Source organism: Saccostrea echinata, unplaced genomic scaffold, assembly GCF_033153115.1.
Source record: "Saccostrea echinata isolate AGI-Se365-2 ecotype Australia unplaced genomic scaffold, CSIRO_AGI_Sech_v1 ptg000056l, whole genome shotgun sequence".
Taxonomy (NCBI): domain Eukaryota; kingdom Metazoa; phylum Mollusca; class Bivalvia; order Ostreida; family Ostreidae; genus Saccostrea; species Saccostrea echinata.
In genome coordinates this window covers 6,344,653-6,367,437 of record NW_026889805.1, presented here as the reverse complement: position 1 = coordinate 6,367,437, position 22,785 = coordinate 6,344,653, and the positions used below count along the sequence as shown (strand labels likewise).

The 22,785-nt window shown below is 33.4% G+C and overlaps 2 protein-coding genes across 2 annotated transcripts; both read left to right on the top strand.

Moving 5' to 3' along the window:
* Positions 1 to 200: 200 nt before the first annotated feature.
* On the top strand, positions 201 to 12,458 carry LOC133173560 (chitin synthase chs-2-like). Its single transcript, XM_061308543.1, has 15 exons — positions 201 to 362; positions 4,987 to 5,100; positions 5,206 to 5,462; positions 5,642 to 6,092; positions 6,206 to 7,161; positions 7,758 to 7,863; positions 7,983 to 8,158; positions 8,256 to 8,444; positions 8,626 to 8,779; positions 8,888 to 9,098; positions 9,192 to 9,392; positions 9,513 to 9,907; positions 10,090 to 10,581; positions 10,703 to 10,844; positions 11,005 to 12,458. Exons 1-15 carry the CDS (start codon positions 201 to 203, stop codon positions 12,456 to 12,458), a joined length of 5,460 nt encoding a protein of 1,819 aa, XP_061164527.1.
* Positions 12,459 to 16,149: 3,691 nt separating this feature from the next.
* On the top strand, positions 16,150 to 22,785 carry LOC133173559 (nicotinamidase-like). The gene is made up of 6 exons (XM_061308542.1): positions 16,150 to 16,172; positions 19,438 to 19,724; positions 20,070 to 20,230; positions 20,594 to 20,747; positions 21,026 to 21,112; positions 22,304 to 22,785. Exons 1-6 carry the CDS (start codon positions 16,150 to 16,152, stop codon positions 22,450 to 22,452), a joined length of 861 nt encoding a protein of 286 aa, XP_061164526.1. The 3' UTR covers positions 22,453 to 22,785.

Sequence of the window (22,785 nt, the reverse complement as noted above, 5' to 3'; positions counted from 1 at the left end):
GTAGCACAACAGAAATTTACATTTATCATTAATCATTAAGGTTGAACCCACCAATATATTAAGATTACTGAATCATTAAGAACCATTTTGAAAACAAATAAAGTGAACGCCAAGTGAAAGTCAAATTATTTAATTCTTTACTTTCGACTCTGTCGTTTTAATCCATATACTTTGGAAGAATTTCAATCATAAACAAAAATATGAGCGATGAGTGCTCCTCGATTGAGACAGACATTACTGCATTTTCTTCGGATGAAGATGATTTCAGTAATTTACATTCTCCTTCTAGCTTTGGTAAATACAAGATGGTGTACACTGTTAACAGTATGAACCAAGAAGACATGGATTGTAAACTTGATAATGTGAGTACAAAGATTTATTAAAGTTAATTTTATCTAACTTAAATGATATATAAACTATAATGGTTTAAAGTATTTTGTATTTTGCAAAATGTTGCCATTCTTTAATTAATGGACTTCAGCAGGTGAGTTTCTTTGATTCTGTTAAATACAATTATCACTTGATTATAACATGAAACTGTTTGTTCTTTAAACATATTTTATTGAACAAAGCAATAAGGATTGGGCAACAGGCAAAGCCTATGCACACCCTCTCCTTGTATAACAGTTCAAGACAAAGACAATAAATAATAATACTTGTACATGACAATAGACATTCTAATAATAAATTATGAAGATTCACAATAAAATATTGTGTATAACTGTTTGTACTGGAAGAATACGAAAATTTATATCTTTCTTCTAATTTTGACATTTTCTGAATGAAAAAGACAATATGACAGTCTTACTTTTTTTTATTTTTGATTCAATATGATACTGCGTTCATTTCATAACACTTAGTCTTGCACACTTAAGATAAAATTATTACAATGTAAGTAACTTTTAAGTGTTCATTGTTTTCTTGAAATTCAATCAAATTGGCATTATATTCCAATTTTTAAGATAGGAGTGGGTTAGGTTTTTTTTTTACATAAAAGTACATCTTTGCAGATAGATTTCTAAGGATAAAATGCATCTGGTTAAAACCCTATAGGCCTCATTATGCATCTTTCATTGTAATGTTTTCTTCTCGAATTGAAGTTTCAGATTTCCTCTTTAAGTATAAGTTAGATTTTTCTAATTATGACATTTGTCAAAACATAATTTTTGCATTATATTTTTTTATTACGTGTAAAAAAAGCATTATATATCTTACTAATAATGAAGAATATTTTGTTCCTCATTAGTACGTGTGTATATCACGTTCACTTGCCTTAGTAGACACACCAAAGGTAATTTGTCAAGCCTTAAACTAAATACGATGTTCATCTGGAATCCGAAAGTTTGCCTCCCAGAGGAAATAAACTGAAGCCTAATGACTACCTGTATGTAAGTCAGGACATCGGAATGTTATGTTAGGTACATTTTATGAAATTTGGCTGGCATTCCTAACATTTATAGAAATATATATATAAACAATCTTAACTCGGTAAACAAAAAGAAGGTTTTTGCCTGTTGACACAATTTAGTTAATGTTCTGTTAATTAACCAAACGTTTGTGACCAACTGATATTTCAAATAAACAAAATGGAAAATACATGGATTATTAGATATTTTCGGACCGATTTTGATTGTAAATGATGCATATATAAAAATCTCTGAAATATTTTTTTTTAAATTGCAGACTTTTTATGATTTTCAAATATCTTCCTTTTTGCCATCACCTTTATAAAACTAATATTTTTTTTTATCAATTTACAAGACATTATTGAGAAACTTTGAATACTTTTTGCCACCAATTTTATTTATTTTACTTGTTATGTCTTAACGTAAATAAATATTATATTTTCTTGATTTTTTTAGGGGGTTGGGTTGTAACATCTATCCTTAAATGTATTGCAAAGTAATGGGTTAGGTCAAATTACAATGTTACGAGTGCTACTTGAGATTTTATCAATCAGTAAGTTTTATGTCAAGCACATTTCAATTTCTTTGTTATCTTCTCAATATCACGTTAACCTTATAACTCGAGATGTCTATATTCTGGCGCTATCGCGATTAATGATATCCATAGTTCGAGATTTTGTTTAAAAAGTAAATAGACTTTCAAATCTTGTATATTCGAAGTTAAATAATCTTTTCCAATTTTTTAAAACGCATAATGATTATGATTACATTTCTTTAATTTTCTCATGAATTGAACTAACTTTATTTCCCTGGTTATATTTTTCAAACGTTCATTGTTTTTCAATAATTATTCACAAAACCTTTTAAAAGTAATTTTGATTTTTACATAATAAATTATTTGATGTGTTTAAAATTAAACAATATGATTTATGTTGCATATACTTTAAAATATTGTGAACATTTTTGGTGTGCAATTTAATTTTTTTTTTTTTTAAATCAAACAATGACTTTTTAAATTATTCATTTTCTGAGCATTTCTTTCACTTCTAAAGTATTAACTTTAATTTTAAAGAATTATTTTAAAAAAATAAATAAAGTAAAATCATGTTTTACGAGAGGGCATCTACTAATTGACTTAGGCAACTATATTAATGCTGTTTTGGGTTCTTTTAAAGTATTGGCCCTCTTTTATAAAGACAATTATCAAATCTTAAACATTCAAATCGATAGAAAATGAATTAAAAGATTAAGTATAAAATAATTTAAATATACAGAAAAATCTAGTTTGAACAGGAAAAAATATAATTTTTTTTTTTAAAAATCAAATAAATAAACTGCAGATTAGCTGGTCGATGAAAAGGTTCCGTGTCTGTTCTAACAAGTATAGGATATATTACTTTGTTAGATTATATTTTTCTATCACAAAAATAAACTCATTTTAGTAAAATTCTAAGCTAGGAAATATTCATTTTATCTTTTAAAAAGTCAGGAAAGATTGTCTATCTGTAAAACAAAATGAGAGATGTAGCATATTCTTTTAGGATTTTATCAACAGTGTGATTTAAAACCAATATGAAAGGAAATGGAACGTATAAAATTGTAGATTAGTACTACTGGTTAGTATAAATTCATAACTCAAACTCGTCATGTACAAATCTAATGAATGTATGAAAATGTTAACAAAATAAAATATACGTTAAGAAATTCATCTAGAGTAAATAAACATTAAATGAAATTCATTTAAAGATTAGATTTTCGGCCAAACATCGTATTTGTACTGATATTTTTTTTTTCATACAGCATTTTCATTTTTATCTTTCATCCTTCCCAAAACCCACAGTTATATTTGACATGTTCATGTATATTGCTATTACGTCACACTATAAAACAACTCTCAGGAAGGAGTATCAAAAGATTGCATAGTACACTTTATATCTAATTTACTTCAGATGTACTAGTTGATTTCCCCTGAATCACAAAATCTATATTACGTAATACAGTAAAATACTATTGTAGCTAGTCAGTGGGCAGGGCTACGGATTTCAGAAAGTGAAATCTACATTATATGGCAATTAGTTGTAGACATTACTCCAATTATAGCAAACACCAGAGGACCTTATCATGACACCATCCGCTTGATCAGGAAACCATCAAAGTAAACCTCATTTACCTGTATATTGCCCAGTAAACAGAGTGGTCCCTGCCACCCCTGGATTCATTGCTATGTCACTGTATCCTCCATAAGACAACATTAGAAGCCCCTATGTTTGCATCAATTTTTGACTTTGGCATCATTTCGACTTTCGCTGGGAAACACGATAATGTATTTGTTGTGCTTTCGTTTGCCTAAATTTGTCATTTGATCGATAAGTGACAATGTTAATTAATGTTGCACTCTTTATGAAAAATGATATCAAAGGAGGCTGTCTGAGAGGATGGACCTTGGGAATTTTGTAACTAAAGTATGGACACCCGATCGCCTTCGAAAAATTTACAAAGATTTTGTAAGTAGTTGTGAAAAAAATAATACTGGGATATTAAATTCGAAAGATGCAGAACCTTACAAAAGGTTTTTTTCTTGGAGTTAACGCAATTCTAGTGCAAAAAATTTGCGAATTCCCCAGTTCTGTTACTTGAGATTCTTCACTTGATTTAAAACAATATTCTTCAAACTTTATGTTTGTAAATGGGTTTGTTGTGATGCAGGCATAAACCTTGAGATGGTATTCATGAACTCCATAAGATGCATTTCAAAGCGTCGAACGGCCTCCAAAAACGCGTTTGATTAAAGATTTTTTTTATGTGTTTTAGAAAGGAGGGGTGGATAAACAGCATATTAAGAGATTTTAAAAAGATATCAAGGTATATCCTACACAGCACTCTACTTTTGCCAAAATCAATGTAAAAGCCTCTGCATTACTGTGTGCAGTGAGTGTGGAGAACTCTGGGGGTGTAAAGTGCAGGTCACAAAGGGCTTAACATTCTTCAGATGTATCCTTGTTGTTACTACATTGAGATTTGTAACGTACTGTTCCAAATGGGGGCAGTTTAAGTCTTTTACGAAGATCGGAACGGTGAAAATTTGGTCAATTTAAGAGATACATTTTTCTGCATTGAAACAAAGATTAATATATTATTCAAGGTATTTTAATGATAAATGTTATCAGTAACGTAGAGCGTGCAAGTATTATGACTTGAAGTAAACAAAATAACAAAAAGACATGTATTTCTTTTATATAACTTGTTTTGAAAACTGAGAAAATTTATTATCATATGAAAGGAAATGTTAGATCTTTATTTTCATACTGAATTATCTACGATAACTTTGTTTATCTGAACAAGACGAGCTCACGGCGGGTGTGACCGGTAGACAAGGGATGCTTACTTCTCCATGGTACCTGGTCTTCACCTTTCATGTTACCGTAAACATGTTTGACTAATTAATAGCTATTGATTAACATCGCTTTTTTAAACTTTTTGTAGGATTTATTTAATTGTAGATTTATTCTAATTGGTTCTGATAAAAACTACATAAATAACTAAAATTCAGGAATATCCTTTTGATACTTTTGTGTTTCAGGATGGTGAACCACAGAAGTCCCCGGACGGTCCTTACTTAAATAGAAGTATCCCGTTACCAATGGAAACCTCTTACACCAGTACTGAGAATCTCATTCCCAAACAGGAGAAAAATGTAACTTCAAACTTATATTAAAAATATGTATATGTCGGAAGTTGGTAAATCACATCTAATGAAAAAAAAATTTAATTTTATATGATATTTTTTTTTTATTTTCAGATTCAATCAAACGGAATCGTGAACCCCGTGATGTCCAGTATAAACATCGAAGCTCCTTCTTGGAGCGACACAAGTAGTGACAACATGAAAGACCTCGCCAGTTCTAGGGCCTCAACTCTGACAAGGGAAACTAAATCTGATGATCCCAGTTCCCTGGAGAAAAGCGTCAGCTACAAAGAGGCTAAGGAGAAGAGCAACTCTTTTCCAAGATATACTAGTCTGTCTTCCCACAGTGAACCACTCAAAGAACCAGCTCCGTACGTAGTTTTCTTTATTGCTTCTAAAATGAATTAAGCGCTAAAATGATAAGTGAACTAACTCTTGCATTAAGTGAAATCACTTATTTTCGGGGGGAGGGGGTAAATTTTCTTCAAACCACTAAAATCTGCACTCACGAAAATAAGTGATTTTACAGTAATTATGTTTTATTTTGTAGCAGTGTGACATTGCCCTCCAAGCCCTCGTCTCTGAAGCCTTGGGATGTATTTAGAGTAGCTTCACGTGAAGTTTCAAAAACTATGGATGGCAACTATGCTAGTCTTTTCAGAAAAGGCACCAAAGTTGTTGTGAGCATTGTGTTAACTATTCTAATCTTACTTACAACAATGATAAGCAAAAGTTCTCTTTTGCTTATTACTTCGAATGTGTATTCTAATGTGACTCTTAAGTGCTCCAAGAGCGGTAAACATGGTCATGTGACTTCCTGTCGACGAGTCGCACCGGATATAGAAGGCGCTGCCTTTCAGCCTTCACAGACAGTAGAAGTTACCTGGCTTTGGTCATTATTTTTGGTGACAACAACACCCTATGTTTTCACGTTTGCAAAGTGTGTATGGAGAATATTATTCAAGAAAACAAGAAACCCAACGTTTGCCATATTGATAATAGTAAGAAATATTGCAATCAGAACTCAAACGACGATTTCACGAAAATATCATTATTTGTAAATATTGAATAGCCTGTATTTATTTTTCATAATGCTTGTTTCTTGATGTTGTAGACGTTGGCTATAGAGACCCTTCACTCCATTGGAATCTGTATATTTGTATTCTACGTCCTCCCAAACCTGGATCCTATTCGTGGATTAATGCTTACATTTGGTACTGCATTCTTTCCTTCGTTTTTGAAAATGTTCGACAGTCAGAGGGAAACAGGACGACGGTTTTACATAGTCGTAGCAGATATTCTCGCTATGTTGATCCAAGCCTCTGTTTTGCTACTATGGCCTCTTTTAAATATAATAAGAGGCATGGATTATGAACAAAGTTGGGGTATCTTTGCGTCCCTACTTCTTATATCATTAGGATGGTGGGAGAATTACGTAAATAAATTCACACATCTGGGAAAACTTGGAAGTTCTTTGTTGGAGTTAAAAAGAAATATTCGTCGAAGTAGAACAAAGCTTTACGCTGCAGTAAGTGTTTGGAAAGTAATTCTAACTCTGGGAATTATGTTGGCTCTGATGAGCAATCTCAAAGGTTCTTGTGTGAAAGCATTGTTCTTTAGAGGACACAATCGCGCTGCGGAATGTCCACATTTAGCATATCCAGAGGACGCCTATAATGTGGAAAGTTCAGCGTACAAACAAGATCCATTCTGGGTAGCAGCCCTTCAGATTGTATGCTGCCTTCTCTGTTATACTTTCGCTAAATCCGCATGTAAAATCATGCTCCAGGTCGTCAGTTTCTCCCTCCCACTGATGTTGGCAGCACCAATAATGGCAGGTCTGTTCATAGAGAACTGTGAGTCCTGGAAAAGTTCAATTGTCGGCGGTTCTGATTTGATGCCGGATTACTTATACTGGACCTGTGATATCCATGGTGTATCTGTCGATTTTCTACTGAAACTGGTAACGGATTATTATCTTCCCGTTACTCTGATATGGTGGTTGTCCTTCATGTGGGTAACTTTTCACATATGGATTCCAAGGGTAGAACGTTTGGTGCAAACGGAGAGGTAAGAAACTGTTAGAGGATTGTATTTAATACATAAAATACATGATTCTGACAATTTCTAACGTTAGCTAGAAACATCTGTTTCATATTGGATGTTTTACTAGAGAAAGACAGTGATTGCAAACTGCAATTAAACTGTATGATAAGCGTGATGACTTCAACTTTTCTAACTTCCCTTATTATGTAGCAATATACAATTATCATTTGAATATGGAGTTTATGTCTCCCAGTTGATTCGATACGCAAGACCATGTTCTGAGTACCAACAATTTCTAAAGACAGACTTTTGACAAATAAGTTTGAGATACAAGGATATCAACAATCTCGTTAAGGGACATTTTGCAAATTCTATGGTCGATACAGTGACCTTGTTTGCAAATACAATTTCATAATTATCTACGGATTTTTTCATTTACCTGATCATGACAAAGAGCACACAGCTGGTTTAACCGGTCGACAGGGGATGCTAACTCCTCCATGGAACCTGATCCCATCTCTCTTTTTAGAGGTCCGTGTTGGCTCTGCTCATAATTTGTGTAAATGGACTGTTATGAATGATTTTCACATTTCACAGAGATCTAACTTGATTTTAATCAGGTTGTTTGTTCAGCCATTATATTGTGGAGTGATGCTTGAGCAGTCATTGATGCTAAACAGGAGAAGAGATGACAGGGACAGAGACTTTCGTTCGGGGTCAGAAAAGGTATCAATTGATAAATCGGTAATAAAGAATAAAAACATGGGACTTTTTTCGTCCATGGGTTATTTTTTTCTTTATAAATGCATATTCTTTTAACTATTTTGCTTATCTTAATTTTGCAGCAAAAACGATTTGGTTTTGAATCTCCCGAGCTAAACGTCAAGAGAGACATAGACCGTGGTGAACTGCCAAATCGGAGATCAATAAAAACCGATCGCACACCAATGATCTACGTCTGTGCGACAATGTGGCACGAAACTCAAAAAGAAATGATTCAAATCCTGACCTCTCTGTTTCGGTAAAATAATTTTAATTTTATCAAACTATCAGAGTGTTTATAATCATTTTTTAAGATACATAAAAATTTCAAATAAATGTACTTTTTGTGCTTTCAGACTAGACAATGACCAGTGTGCCAGGAAAAATGCACAAAAATTTTTCGATGTTGTTGACCCAGATTATTATGAATTCGAGACCCATGTATTTTTCGATGACGCTTTCGAGGCACATGATGATGATGATTACCTGTATCACGTTAACAGTTTCGTTAAACAACTGCTTCTTGTGATGGACGCAGCGGCAAGGTGTCTTAATTTTCATTGATAATTGAAAACAAAATGAAAGAAAATAAGGTTTTCATAACTTACTTTTAAAGTATGAAATCTTCCTTTTGATTCATGAGAACCACACTGCAATTCGTTAAACAAACCTTTTTTTTGGTATCCCTGAGTACTTGCTCAAGTAAAACATTTCTACTTGTTACAGTAAAGTTCACAAGGTACCAGTTAAAATACCTCCTCCTACAAAATACCCTACCCCTTATGGAGGTCGACTGGAGTGGACACTACCAGGTGGTAATAAACTGTACGTCCACATGAAGGACAAGACGAAGATACGCCACAAAAAGAGATGGAGCCAGGTATGTATATCGCCATTCAAATAGCCTGAATGTTACTACACAGATACACGCATTTCATTGAGGGATTTCAAGTTAAACTATAGAATAATATATTATTCTCGCCCACAGGTAATGTACATGTACTACTTACTGGGTTATAAACTAGTGGCACAACCACTGGATGCCCGACGGAAGCAGACGATTGCTGACAATACATTTATCCTAGCCCTAGACGGAGATGTAGATTTCAAACCTTCAGCTGTACAACTTCTTGTCGACCGTATGAGAAAGAACGATAAAGTGGGTGCAGCTTGTGGACGTATTCATCCAATTGGAACTGGTATGTTATATCTCAAAACTAGATTAATATAATGGAAAAATGCATATATGTAAGCGTATTTTTTTTTACGTTTTTGTTGACATTTTTCATCAGGTCCAATGATTTGGTATCAGAAGTTTGAATATGCCGTCAGCCATTGGTTGCAAAAAGCTACGGAACATTTAATTGGATGTGTCCTTTGCAGTCCTGGTTGTTTCTCATTATTTCGTGCGTCTGCATTGATGGATGATAATGTCATGAGGAGATATGCTACTACATCATCAAATGCACGTCACTATATCCAGTTTGATCAAGGTAAATGTTCATCATTGGGGAGGCATTTGACTACCTTTTATCCGTTTTCTCTGTTATATCATCAATAACATTGATAAATTTGACTAAAAGCTATATCTATGTGTCCTTTTACTTTTGAAGGAGAAGATCGATGGCTGTGTACTCTGCTCCTCCAGCAAGGCTACAGAGTGGAGTACTCCGCTGCCGCCGACGCTTTAACTTATGCACCTGAAGGATTCGGAGAATTTTACAATCAGAGACGTCGCTGGTCACCATCTACAATGGCAAACATCATGGACTTACTAATGGACTGGAAAAATGTTATTCGCATTAACGAAAACATTTCGTTCCTATACATCATGTACCAAGGTTTATTATTCCTTTCTTCAATAGTGACACCCGGAACTATTTTCCTTCTTATCGTCGGAGCTCTGAACAGCGCATTTAAGATAGATTTGCTTTCTTCCTTTATGATAAACATCGTTCCACTTATTCTTTTTCTGCTGAGTTGCTTTCTCCTGAAGTCAAAATGGCAGGTTAGCAAATGTTGATATTTTGTATATAATTGTTTTGTTTTTATTTCTAAAATATTATCATTAAGATTGTGATTTCTTTTAATCAATCCATGTTCAAGAAAGCAAAATAACGTTACGAAGTAAAGAAATGAGAGAACAGAAGAAAAGAATTTACAAGAGAAATACTTTTCTCGTTTTAATAGCTCCTACTTGCACAGTTACTGTCGCTGATATATTCCCTCCTAATGATGGTGGTGGTCGTAGGTATTGGATTAGAGATGAAGCGAGAGGGACTCTGTTCACCGACAACAATATTTATGATATTTGTGGTCGGTACCTTCATCACTGCAGCAGTTCTTCATCCACAAGAGTTTTATTGTATTGTTCATGGAGCTCTGTATTTCCTCTGTATTCCAAGTATGTCGATGCTACTTATGATCTACTCCATCTGTAATCTTCACGTTGTATCCTGGGGAACTAGAGAAAATGCCATAGCAGCTCAACCAAATGCCAAGCCGGAGAAAAAGAAAGATGGTAAAATTGCCTCGATTTTGAATAAATTCTCTAGCTCTAGAAACACAGAAGATAGTGAATACGCCTTCTCTTTTGGAAACTTATTCAAGTGTCTGTGCTGTCCTCAGCCAAGACCTGATGATGCAGACAAACGATTTGAGGAGATTTTGAGTAAACTTGAGGTGAGTCAGGCGTGTTTATTGTATATGCAAAAAATTGTATTTTTACAAGTTTAAAGAATATAAAACGTGTCCAATTTAAAAACAAAAGTTTTCTATGCTGTGTTGTATTTTAATGAAACAGAGTATGGAAAAGATTATGGCTCTTCCAAAAGATATTCAAGAAAAGATAATGATTGATGCCGAGACTAATGTATCAGAGGTTGACATGAAAGACAATGACAATGGTTTGAACAAGCCCGCTCTGGACAATGGAGATGTACGATGTAAGTTTATTTCAAGTATGCTATGAGATTGATCACTGTTGGTTATCTTCATCTTTTACATGACAAGGATTTACCTAGAAGCACTATAGCATATGCTACAAGCATTAATTCAATGAAAAATAATAATGAAATTGTTATACTTTTTTATTCTTTCTAAAAGTTAACCCAATTTACCAGTCCAAAATGACTCCACATGAAGACGACACACCCTTCTGGATTCATGACGATGATATTGGTCACGGAAGAGTAAGATTTCTGAGCAAGGAGGAGAAGAATTTCTGGTCCGAACTTATATCCAAATATCTTTATCCTCTTCAACACAATGAAAAACACAAGAAACAGATGGAAACCGATCTTCTGGAAATGAGAAATAAAATGAGCTTGATGTTCTTCATGATGAACGCGCTTTTCATAATAATAATCTTCAGTTTGCAGTATTCCAATGCAATTGGTGACTCTGGCCTTTCAATTCCTCTACCCTGCCACGATTTAATCAGTAACAAACCACTTTCCTTAGAACCAATTTCACTTCTCTTCATGGCGATTTTTGGAATTGCGCTCTTAATTCAATTTATTTCGATGTTCTTCCACCGACTGGCAACGTTTTTGCATATTATGTCAACAACTGAAGTGAACTGTATGAAGCCAAATCAGAATGAAATCAACCAAATGGATCTTGCTTCTAAAATATCTCTTGTAAAAGAATTCCAGAAATTTGAAGATGACGATGACACCAGAAGTATTTCTACGGTTGGAAGTGATCTTGATGAGGATAGCAGTATTACTCAAGACGACTCGCCAAAAATAAAGAGGAAGAAGACGGTGATCCGAATTACACGAAGAAAAAGAAACCAGACACCACATTCTGGTAATCTAAGTGGTAAATTTTTGAAAAATTTCATGGAATTTGCAAAAGATTTGGAAAATGGCGGAAATGGTAAAAGTAATGAAAAGAGCAGTGGTAAGAAACGAAGAAGTAAGAAGGCAAAGAAAGCTATGGCATCTTTAGAACAAAACAAGGATATGGTGCTAAATAAAGCCCATGTCATTAAGTCGCGATGGCAGAGACTTGCAAAGGCAACAGGTAATACGTCAAGCGACAAATGGGGCTCACTATTGCGCCTTGCTGCACAGTCAAGGACAAGCTTAAACACAATTACAGAAGATGACAAAAGAAATTCATGGATACGAGGAATTTCGAAGATGACAAGATCTAACAGCGAGTTTTCTGTGAATACACTTCCTGATTTAGGATCATTGTCACAAAGAAATAGTTATGCGGAACCTATTTTGAATATGATAACAAGTGAGTTAGAGAATGTGGACAGTGTTAACGCTGGGAGACGAGTCACAACAGCGGAAATCAACAACCTCCAAAAGTCAAGATTTCCCGCCGAAAATCTATATGACGCAGTAGAAGAAGTAGACTCTAGCGCAGATTCTGATTATGAAGAAGCAGATCTTTCGTCGTCTTCAAAACATTCCTCACCTCCCGGTACAAATAAGGGGGGATCTAAAAGTGTAGAAATGAGTATAATTAAATCGGATGTGACAGAAAATAAACAAGAAAGTGCGAAAGAAAATGAAACTGCTAATGGAGATACTCATCTGTAGTATTGTACATTGAAATGTCAATTTATGTGCCAAGTTAAATCTGTAGGAAAGAACAGTTTGAAACTTTCCTTCTTACTGTATTAAAGTAAATAGGTACTCTTTAGAGTAAGATAGCCGCATGACCCAGATACATGTCCAATATTTATGGGAGTTACTCTCGAATTCTATGCTAGCATGGCAACGGGCCTGTACCAAGTTCTTATCAATAAAGAAAATGTCAAAAGATGAAGGAAATTTAACTTCTGTTTACGGCTGCTCCACTGAATTCAGACGATTGTATAATTATATGGCTATGGGCGTCACAACATCTATATACATCATGGTATACAAATATTTCAATATTTATTATGATGTAGAATATTGATATTTGCTTCGTGATATTCCATATATCATTGATATTTTGATAGAAATGATTTGCTGTGTTTGATTGCTTCTATTTCATATCGACCATTTCAGGTCGTCTTGGGATTAACCTGATATTATGTACATAATTTAATGCCATCTCAATGCTTTCAATTCAAAAATTACCCGTAGTCAAATGTTATTTATTCAAATGTGTAAGTTACAGAAAATCCTTCTGTTTTTACCCATCATTTGTATGTTGATATGTTCACTTGTATGTTGATATGTTCACTTGTATGTTGATATTAAACAATGCTGTTAATTGTGTTTTGTTAGATTTATTACAAAGGAAATGTACATGTCAAAATAAAGAGGAGTGGAATATCAGAAGAAAAAAAACGTCATTACTATCACCTGATTCACAGTAATCTTGCCGACAAATCTAAATCTAAAATGAAGTATTTTACTGACGTCTCAGCCAAGGCTTATGAGGAACTGTGAGAAACAAGCCTCAGATGGATGATGTTTGGATTCATTGTCTTTTGGATATTTTACTTAAGTTAGATATGTTTATTACCTAATGCAACAGATTTTGTTGTTTTATTAAAATGTAGTATTTTTGACTATTTTTCCCCGTATATTCGTTCCTCCGTACTATTTCAGTAACTTCAGCGTTATATATTAGACCGCCAGTCAATAGTTTGAAAATTTCGGACTTGTAATCTTGCAGTGCCCATATATTAGGTAACGGCCTCGGGCAATAGAACACTTTGAGCTGTTCCAGCACCTTGGGTAAAATATTCTGGTCTATTGACTGAGCAGACATAAGAGAACTGTATAATATTCTTTGATTGTATTTAAGGATCTTAATTTTAATAAAGTTCGTGTACCCATTCGTCCAAGAGAATTAACTTTCTGATGTTTCAATTTCATAGAAAGCTTATCCTAAATTTTTAAAGATACATTGCACAAAAAAGAGATTAAAAATTGTAATGGAAGAGAACTTACACTGGAGAGATAACTATTCATCCTTGTTTGGTTCAAACTTCAGATTGTTATTTCCTGTATGAATTCCGCTGTCAGTTTGTATAAATTCCGCTGTCAGTTTGATTCTCTTCCTGTGCAAAAGATAGTTGGAACTTTTGAAACCTATTCAGGTATATCTTACTTCCTTATCCCAATAATAGTATATCGTTTTTAAACGCATTTTTTAATTTAAAATCTAATTTACAGTATCATTATGTAGCATGAAGTATTAATAGAATGGCCTAAATCACGCAATACTGAATACCTTGTATACTTCCTGTTCTTTGGATGACTTTTCACGAAATAAAAATAAACACCGAGTCTGATGTATATCATTTTTAATGATATACATGTATAAGATGGAAGGAGGGTTCTTTCAGATATAAGTATATGCCTGCAAGATATTACAGAAATGATTCAAATGCTTTCAATGAGATTCAGGTCGATTTGTATCCCTGTGCAAAAAAGAACCTAATATTTCTAGGACTTCTTGATTATGATGCAGTGTAGCGTTCAGTTTATCGTCTTTTCTTACAGATGTTGCTATAATTGTATAATATATGTGCATTCCATTTTTCAACATATTTCGATAGACGATTTAATGCTCTGTTTCTTAATTTTAAAGAGGGGGCCTGAGCCTTTTGACCCTACGCATGGCCAGGCAAAATTTATCACCAGGGTTGGACCGATGCCATAAAAAAATGGTTTAAAAAATCTTAGTTCTACGTCACATACCGTACGGAATAAAAAATAATGTGTGTTTCCCATCTTCACTTTCTGTTAAAAAAAATCCTCAATTAGCATCAGTCATGTACAGGGGTGAGTAAGATAACTAATACTTGTAGAGTACATTCTCCATTAATTTTTGGAAATCTTTGTGCTTTCTTTATCAAAATTAAATTTTATAAATTTAAATGTGATTTGGTTAAATGAAAATGTATAAATACTGGGTGAAAATGAAGAATATATGCATATTTCATTTTTCAGTGGCATAAAGATAAAGGATTCCTCTTGGCACTTATGTACATACCTTGAAAATTAGGTCTCGATATGTGGAAATGACCAAGGATTCTTGATTATACTGATTTAGAAAAAAGGAGTATATGAGATTGTAAAAAATACATATCATAGAAACCATCCAGTATAAGGTCAATCAATATTAGATTATTGACTTAAATAACTAATCTTTTTTTTTTTCATTTTTCAATTAAAAAAAAATGGTAAAAATTGGTACTCCTTTGAAGTAGCATGTTCTTTCTCAATCTAAAAGGATATATTAATTTTCAGGCAATAAGAATATGTAAAGGTGACAGGTGATAGTTTCACACTTAAGGCCAGACCAAAACCTGTGTTTTAGGGTCTAATTACTACTGGTATTTGAGTATAAAGTTTTCATTCATTATAAAATACAGTCATATGAATATTCAAAAAATAATATCCGATTCCATAGATAGGTACTTCAGTTTATTAAATGAGCGTCTACTTTTTTGTAATGTAATAATTTTATTACAGTTCTTTAGAGAACCTATCCGCACTATAATTGTCCCGTCCTAATGAATACCTCCTAAAACGTATCTGTCCCGTCATACTTAAAACCGGGCATATTCTGGTGATTAGTTATAACCTATTCCTAAAATTCTCTAGTAATGTCAAATAATTATGGTTTTCTCACTTTAACTTACCCTGCCCTAAACTAAGCCTACCCTCCAAAATTAAATTCTGGTAAGAAAGTGTATTCAAAGTTAATTCTTTTCATTCATTCTTGCTTTATTTTCAATCTGTTTTATTTTATGCTATATATGTCGCAACAACACGAATGCCCCCACAGGAAGCCAAAATTTAAAATGCCATATTTAGTTTTAAATTTGTAATCGAACTTGACCTGTATTTTCTGGTAGAATACCTGCACATGCAATTCCAACCTTATACATACATGTACATCCCTACAAAAGTTAGAGAGTGGAAACTGAGTATTTCTAATTTTATTTCCTAAGTTCAAGAGGGATAACTCTGTCAAAAATCATCAAACCACGACTAAATTCGAATTTAACCTGTATTTACTGGTAAAATATATACCTGCATATGCAGTTTCAACATTATACATACATCTCTACAAAAGTTAGAGAGCGGAAACTGAAAATTTCTTTTTATTATTTTTTTTTAATTTATTTTTTCTAAGTTTAAGAGGGATAACTCAGTCAAAAATCATCGGAGCATGACCAAATTCGAACTTGACCTGCGTATTCCTATGACGTATCCATATTTCAAGTTTGAGTTGAATGTGTGGCGAGATAATGAAAGTCAATGATGACAGAAAGACAAAATGAAGGAACAGGGTAACAAAGGGTAACACTGTATGCCCCCAGCCATTTCATGGCGGGGACATAAATAGAGAATCAGCCTATTGTATATTTATAGTCATTGTATATTTATCATATTAACCTTATCCAAGAATTCATTCGAATGTAATTTTATTAGAATGTACTAGAGGTTCAATGTAACATTAAGCTTCATTCGAGATGCTAACACATTTAAACTTGAAATGTTTCGTGGGAGTCCTGTTGACTTCATATCTACTGAGCCCCTTTTCTTCGGCTTTTAGAGAGGGAAAAGTTTCCGCTAACTTGCCAGAGAAAAAAGTAGTAAAACTACTAACAAATAGGGATATCACTGCCATTGTGTTAGGTAATGCGGAACTTCTGGGTCATTTGGTCATTTATGGTCTACGGTCCAATAAGTCTCAATATTTACTTTACCCTCACTGTTAATGTCTACATTAAGGTGAGCTTATCGCATTGAAAGGAATGTTTCTCACTGTTCAGGAATGACCTAAAGGTACAGTATTCTAAATATCATGGTTCCAGGGGTAAATGTTAACTACATCAATTAAAAATTGACAGATAAAAAATATATGAATTGATACTTTTTAAAAGAAAAAAATGTAAGGTCTTTAGAATTTATATATATATATATATATATATATATATATATATATATATATATTGCAAAATAAATAATTTTTTAAGAAGAAAGGGGGATATGAATATTTCAAATCGGGTAAGAGGTTACATTTTTACGTAAAGGCATGAAGAGGTAAGCAGCGAATCTTTTTTATCAAAATATACATTAAAAAACGGACAGAGTAAGGCATCATTGTTTAATTCTAAAAAAAAATGTGTAAACATATTTGCAATACTGCATAATCCGCAGAGATATTATCGATTTTTTTTTTCATGCACAGATTATTTTTAATTTTACAGAAAGTAAAGAGAAGACGAGGCACTAGGGCGCTCTGTGATTTCTGTATTGACACAACACAGACATGCCTGTATTTCTCAGGTATAGTACGTTCAGTATGATTCTATTTGATCGCAAAAGTTCCCACTATCTGTACATCTTACTGGATTGAGTTAAAAGAATGCAAGTATTTAGAGTTAGAAATTTTAGCTTTTAATTCCCTTACAAAATCTCTACAGAATAAGCTAATGCATTACCAGTTTTTAAAATGCTAGTATCCTGTTTAGAACTTTTTGTAAATCGAGTGACGAAGGCAAAATGAAGATTCGTGACATGTCTGTCCACATGGGACTTACATATATGATTTACATAGCCAGAAAAAGAAAAACACGAGGGTATGAATTTGTTATTTTTCCTAGTTGTACTTTCAATGAAATTGTATATCTTTATTAAAGAGTCATGCATTTGAAAAATCAGTAAATCCAAACAAACGTTTTAATCCTTTATTTAAACTGTTCAGATTGTTTGGTATTTCGTTCATTTAAAATCAGGGTCTTCCTTCAATTGTAAACCTATAGGGTTTGAGACAATTATTTTAATCAGAAAATATATATACTAAACTATTTACAATGTACTTAAGATAGAGTGCATTGACCTATAATCCAATCGGGATATGAAAGTGTAAGACTTTTCCGTAAGAATAAACAAACCTGGTAATCGGATTAGGGACAATGTAATCTACCAGGATGTTTATCTATCTTGGGACGACGATGCAGGAACAGTAACGGAACATTGCTAAAAATTATCTTAACATTATATTAACTTTTGCACAATACTAAAACGTTGGACTGAAGCTTATTAAAGTTTATGTTTCAATTACAATTTATTTTATAAAATTCCAGGATTTTGTACAAATTTATTGAATAACTTGTTTACTTGAATCTGATTTGTCTATTTCATACGTAAATGAGTATTATGTATTGTACATTATAAAGTACGATCTACGGCGCTCTTCGGGGGAGCCACTATACGATCATCTGTACGACTCACAACTTTCAGTTAATAAACTCTTTGCAAACATTTTGGTTTCATTGGCTTACACAATTAAACCTTTTCACTTTCTACGTAACTGATATACTGGATACAGATATTTATTCTCAGTCCTGCATGCGGGTCCGCTTCCATATACTGACAAACCGACAATTATTTTTGATCATTGAAGACTCAGTTTGGGTTATGCAGCAATTGCAATTCAATCCGCCCTTTTTTCATCATACTGATATTTGTATCATGCTATGATTTTTTTTTGAATTTACTGGACGATGTGTAGACAAATTTCTCAGTATGTCAACTTCCTCAAATCATCATAGTAAATACCAATGAGATCAATTGGACCATACTCCATTTTCATTTTTAACAATCATTTTCTATAGTAGATGATCATTTTTTACCGATTAGATACCAATAACCTAACCTATAAATTATAGAACTGTACTCTATAACTGTAAATTACTTCCAATTTAATTAACCAACATTTTTTTAAAGAAAAAATTCAAGATGTTGTTTTGAGTTGACTAAGCTCTAACCAAAACAAGGCGGTAAGACATCTCAAACATGCAACAATCTGTTACTGATAACGAGAATAGTAGTTTTATGTTAGGTACAAAATCTCTTAATTCTAGATACCTACCTACCTACCTAGTCCTTGTTGCACCAGGAGGCACATCGGGCAAGGACTAAGGATTTCTACTCTTCTCTATCTCTAGCTATCCTTTCCACCTCTCCCCAGGTAAGTTTCATGTCTCTAAGTTCTTGCTCGACAGCTCGTCTCCATGTTATTTTTGGTCGGCCTTTCCTCCCTTTCCCTTCTGGGGTTGATCTGAGTGCCACTTGTTGACTTTCTTAAGACGTGGCCGATCCATCTCCATCTGTAATTTTTCAGTAATGTTTTCATATCCGTTGTTTTCGGTACTTCATGCAGAATTTTGTTGGTTATTTTTGCTGACCAAGATGTTTCCGATGCACCCATTATGGAAGCTTGATGGATTGTTTATGTCACTTTCTGTCATCCTCCAGCATTCAGCACTATACATTAAGACAGATAGTACACAGACAGCTAATTCTAGAAAAGAAGCACAATATTGTTAATTTTTATTGACATCAACCCAGTGAAAGCAAAATCTACAATATATCATATCTCCATTGTGATGCAGGGAAGACACCGGAAAAATCCAGCCACATTACGTGTTGCGGTGTTTTTGTTAGATACGTTTTTGGTCTTATGGATACTTTCAACTGAAAACTTAAAGGCAAATTTGTTATACTGCTTTGCGTCTTTAAAATGAGAGTTGATTTAGACATTTACTTGTTGTAGATATCTCACCCTTTACCAAATTATTGCGTCATTTCCGGTATCATCGGGTAGAATAGCACTGCTGGTGATTGACGTGCAGAATTGCTTCCTCCCAACCGGAACTCTTCCAGTCACAGACGGTGACCAAGTCATTCCCATCATCAACGACATTCGTAGAGAGTACAGAGACCTGTTTTCATTGGTCGTGTTCTCGCAGGATTGGCATTGTGTGGACCACGTGTCATTTGCTTCACAGCACAATGGGATGAAAGCGTTTGACACAACTCTTCTGCAGTATGACGAACAAGGTCATTTAATTTTCTTTAATTTGCTGTGTAGTATATTGACATTGATACATTTATTAGATGCCAGCTTAAATGACCAGAATGTCGGCATTGTCTGGGTTTTTATATTAATATAAAACACAAAGTTTGACTGTTTTGAAATGAAATTCCTCAGATGGACAACATTCCATTTTATTATTTACACATTTAGTCATGGACATTGGTGTGGTGTATTTCCAATATCCTGATAATTCAATAATATTTGTTAGCAGAATTATACGTATTAACAATACTATGTTTCAAAATTCCAGATAAGATAACTTTGAAGTCAAGGAAAGATGTAGATTTTAAATTATGTTCCTACTGTAGGCAATTTGTGCAACTCATCTTCACAATGTGATGTGAAGTACAATATTACACAAGCATTGTGGCCAGATCACTGCGTCAAGAACACTACAGATGCTGAATTTGCTGTAAACATCACGAAAGAAAACAGTGATATCATCGTCAGAAAAGGTTATCATTGTGAGGTATTAATTCATAAATATTCATAACATCATGAATATTCATTCAAATGTGTCTTCTTTTCGTATTGATTAATCGGATAAATTTCTACATACTTTAAAGAATTTTTTTACCCTATATTTATTGGATTATTTATGTAAAGTTGCGCATTGCTAACAAATACTAGTTCTTGATAAATATTGTACAATTACCGATCAAATCAATTCGTAATAAGTTAGTTTGGTAGTTGATAAATTGCATTGGAAAATGCTAATGGAACCTGGTACCTGTATTCATAACCACAAAATCAACAACAACAAACAAAAATTCGCTAGGTAGAGTGTTGTTTGTGTCGCTGAAAAATTGAATGAACTCCCCTTTAATTTTAGATAGATTCCTATTCTGCATTTTTTGATAATGGAGGATTCAGCCAAACAGAGCTTGGTGCCAAACTGAAGGAAGAGAAAATAGAAACTGTCATTATAACCGGACTGGCGTTGGATTATTGTGTTTATTATACTGCCAAGGATGCAAAGAAGCTAGGCTAGTTAATTATCGAATTCAGTATTTTATTTATAAAACATGTCATTACACAGTTTATCAAGATAATACTCAAATACTTTATGCATGTTACATAAATGTGCATGATTTTCCCTCGATTCTATCTTCTAATTTTTACTTAAAAAACAACAAAACAGTTCTTATATTTACAAAATTATAAATATTCATATTCTTTCACTATAATCTATTCTACTTCATCGTTGCTTTAATTTTAAGATACACATACATTACACCTTTGCTTTATTTTTCTTTTTTCTTAGGATATAATGTATATGTCGTACAGGATGCCACACGAGGTGTATCGTATGCGACTTCGGTGGACGCCATTACAGACATGGACTCGCGAGGTAGGTGGAGTTTGATGTCATACTGTTAAAATTCAATGAAAAAGCTTCATATAGTTTCCCCAAAGAAGATGGGCGTACTTGGCATGCGATCTGCAGGAATCACGCGTACGAAACATTTATGGTTTAAATGTCCACGATTTGATCGACTGACCAGAAGTGGAGAGACTTTATAAAGTTACGAACATAAGAAATATCTATTAGAATTTCACTGAAATAGCTTTCCAGTTTGAAATATTTTAGTCCACTTATCTTAATAGTTACGATAACACATATATACTTCACATAAATGATAAATATCAAAAAAGATAATAGGGTATGTTATAATTATGAAATAAAGTTTCAGTAGGTTTGAAAATTGCTCTTGCTCTCCGTGCAAGAGAACCAAAATTTATCTCTTTTGAAAGTTATAAATCAGTAAATAAAATTCAACTGATACACGACTTGATTGTTTGTATAAAAAAGAAAAATAAATAAATTGCTCCATGCGAGGATCGAACCAAAAACTTTTCTATTCCTAAGTGCGGTGGACTGGTAACGCATACTACTGAGCTATCACCGCTACACAAACACTTCGGAATTTAAAACGAGAAAGAAGCAACGCATTTACACATTAGTATTCCTTTGGAAAAAGTTCATTTTTTATAGTCTATGGGTCTTCTCTCCATTTTTACAAATGTTTGTTCGTTTTTTTTAATACAAATGCACACAAATGTAGTCTCTGGGTCTTCTCTCCATTTTTTACAAATGTTGTTCGTTTCTTTGAATACAAACACACACAAATGTCTTTTTAAAATCGTGGAGAGATGACGCAGAGGTAGCAAATTCTTAGAAAAACGTGGTTAAAAATGTAACATTTGGTACCAAATTACTCATCTGGCTATGTTTCAAGTTATTTTTAGGAAATCAAAACACACTATAGGGAAAATATTTTCCTTTCCTATTTCATAGGAACACAATACATCAAATAAATGTTAAAATTTAATTTTACAATTCAATAAAGTTTTCCCTTTTCAAGTGCGCCCCGATTCCTGCCGAATGTCAATCAAAATCGCCCTCGTTCTTTTTGCAATTTGAGATTCCATACAAGGGGGAGATGAATTAAATTTTAATGTTTCATATATAAAAAAAAATAGAACAAAAACGTTTTATTCGAAACTTAACGAATATACATGTAATAATATTTTTCCAAAGGTATCCACATGGTGCAGTCAAGTCAGCTAAAAGCGATTATGGATGGTCTCACAAGCTCAGGAAATATTTTGCAGATTTCTGGTTTTTCTTGGAACAAAATAGTTTTTGTTTTTATTGGGATATATCTGTATCTGTTGGTACCTCTCTAAACTATTCCAATAATTGATAAAAGTTAAACTTGAAAGTGTGACTGGGAAATTTACACACCGTCTAGTTTGTGTAATAACACAGCAATAAGTACTTAATACTTATATAATGGCGAGTTACAATGGCGATATCAACGTAAGTATCCGTAATTAGAGACACAGACATGTTTATTGTCCGAAGTGTAGACCATCGAGGAATATTCCTTAAATCCTCATTATTCCAAGAGTACAATCCCGCTGTTGTAACTAAAGACTGATCACAAATAAAGTAATGTTTTGCCTCCTGATTGTGATATTTTTGACATGCTGTGTCTGATGACAGCTGAATCACTTCAA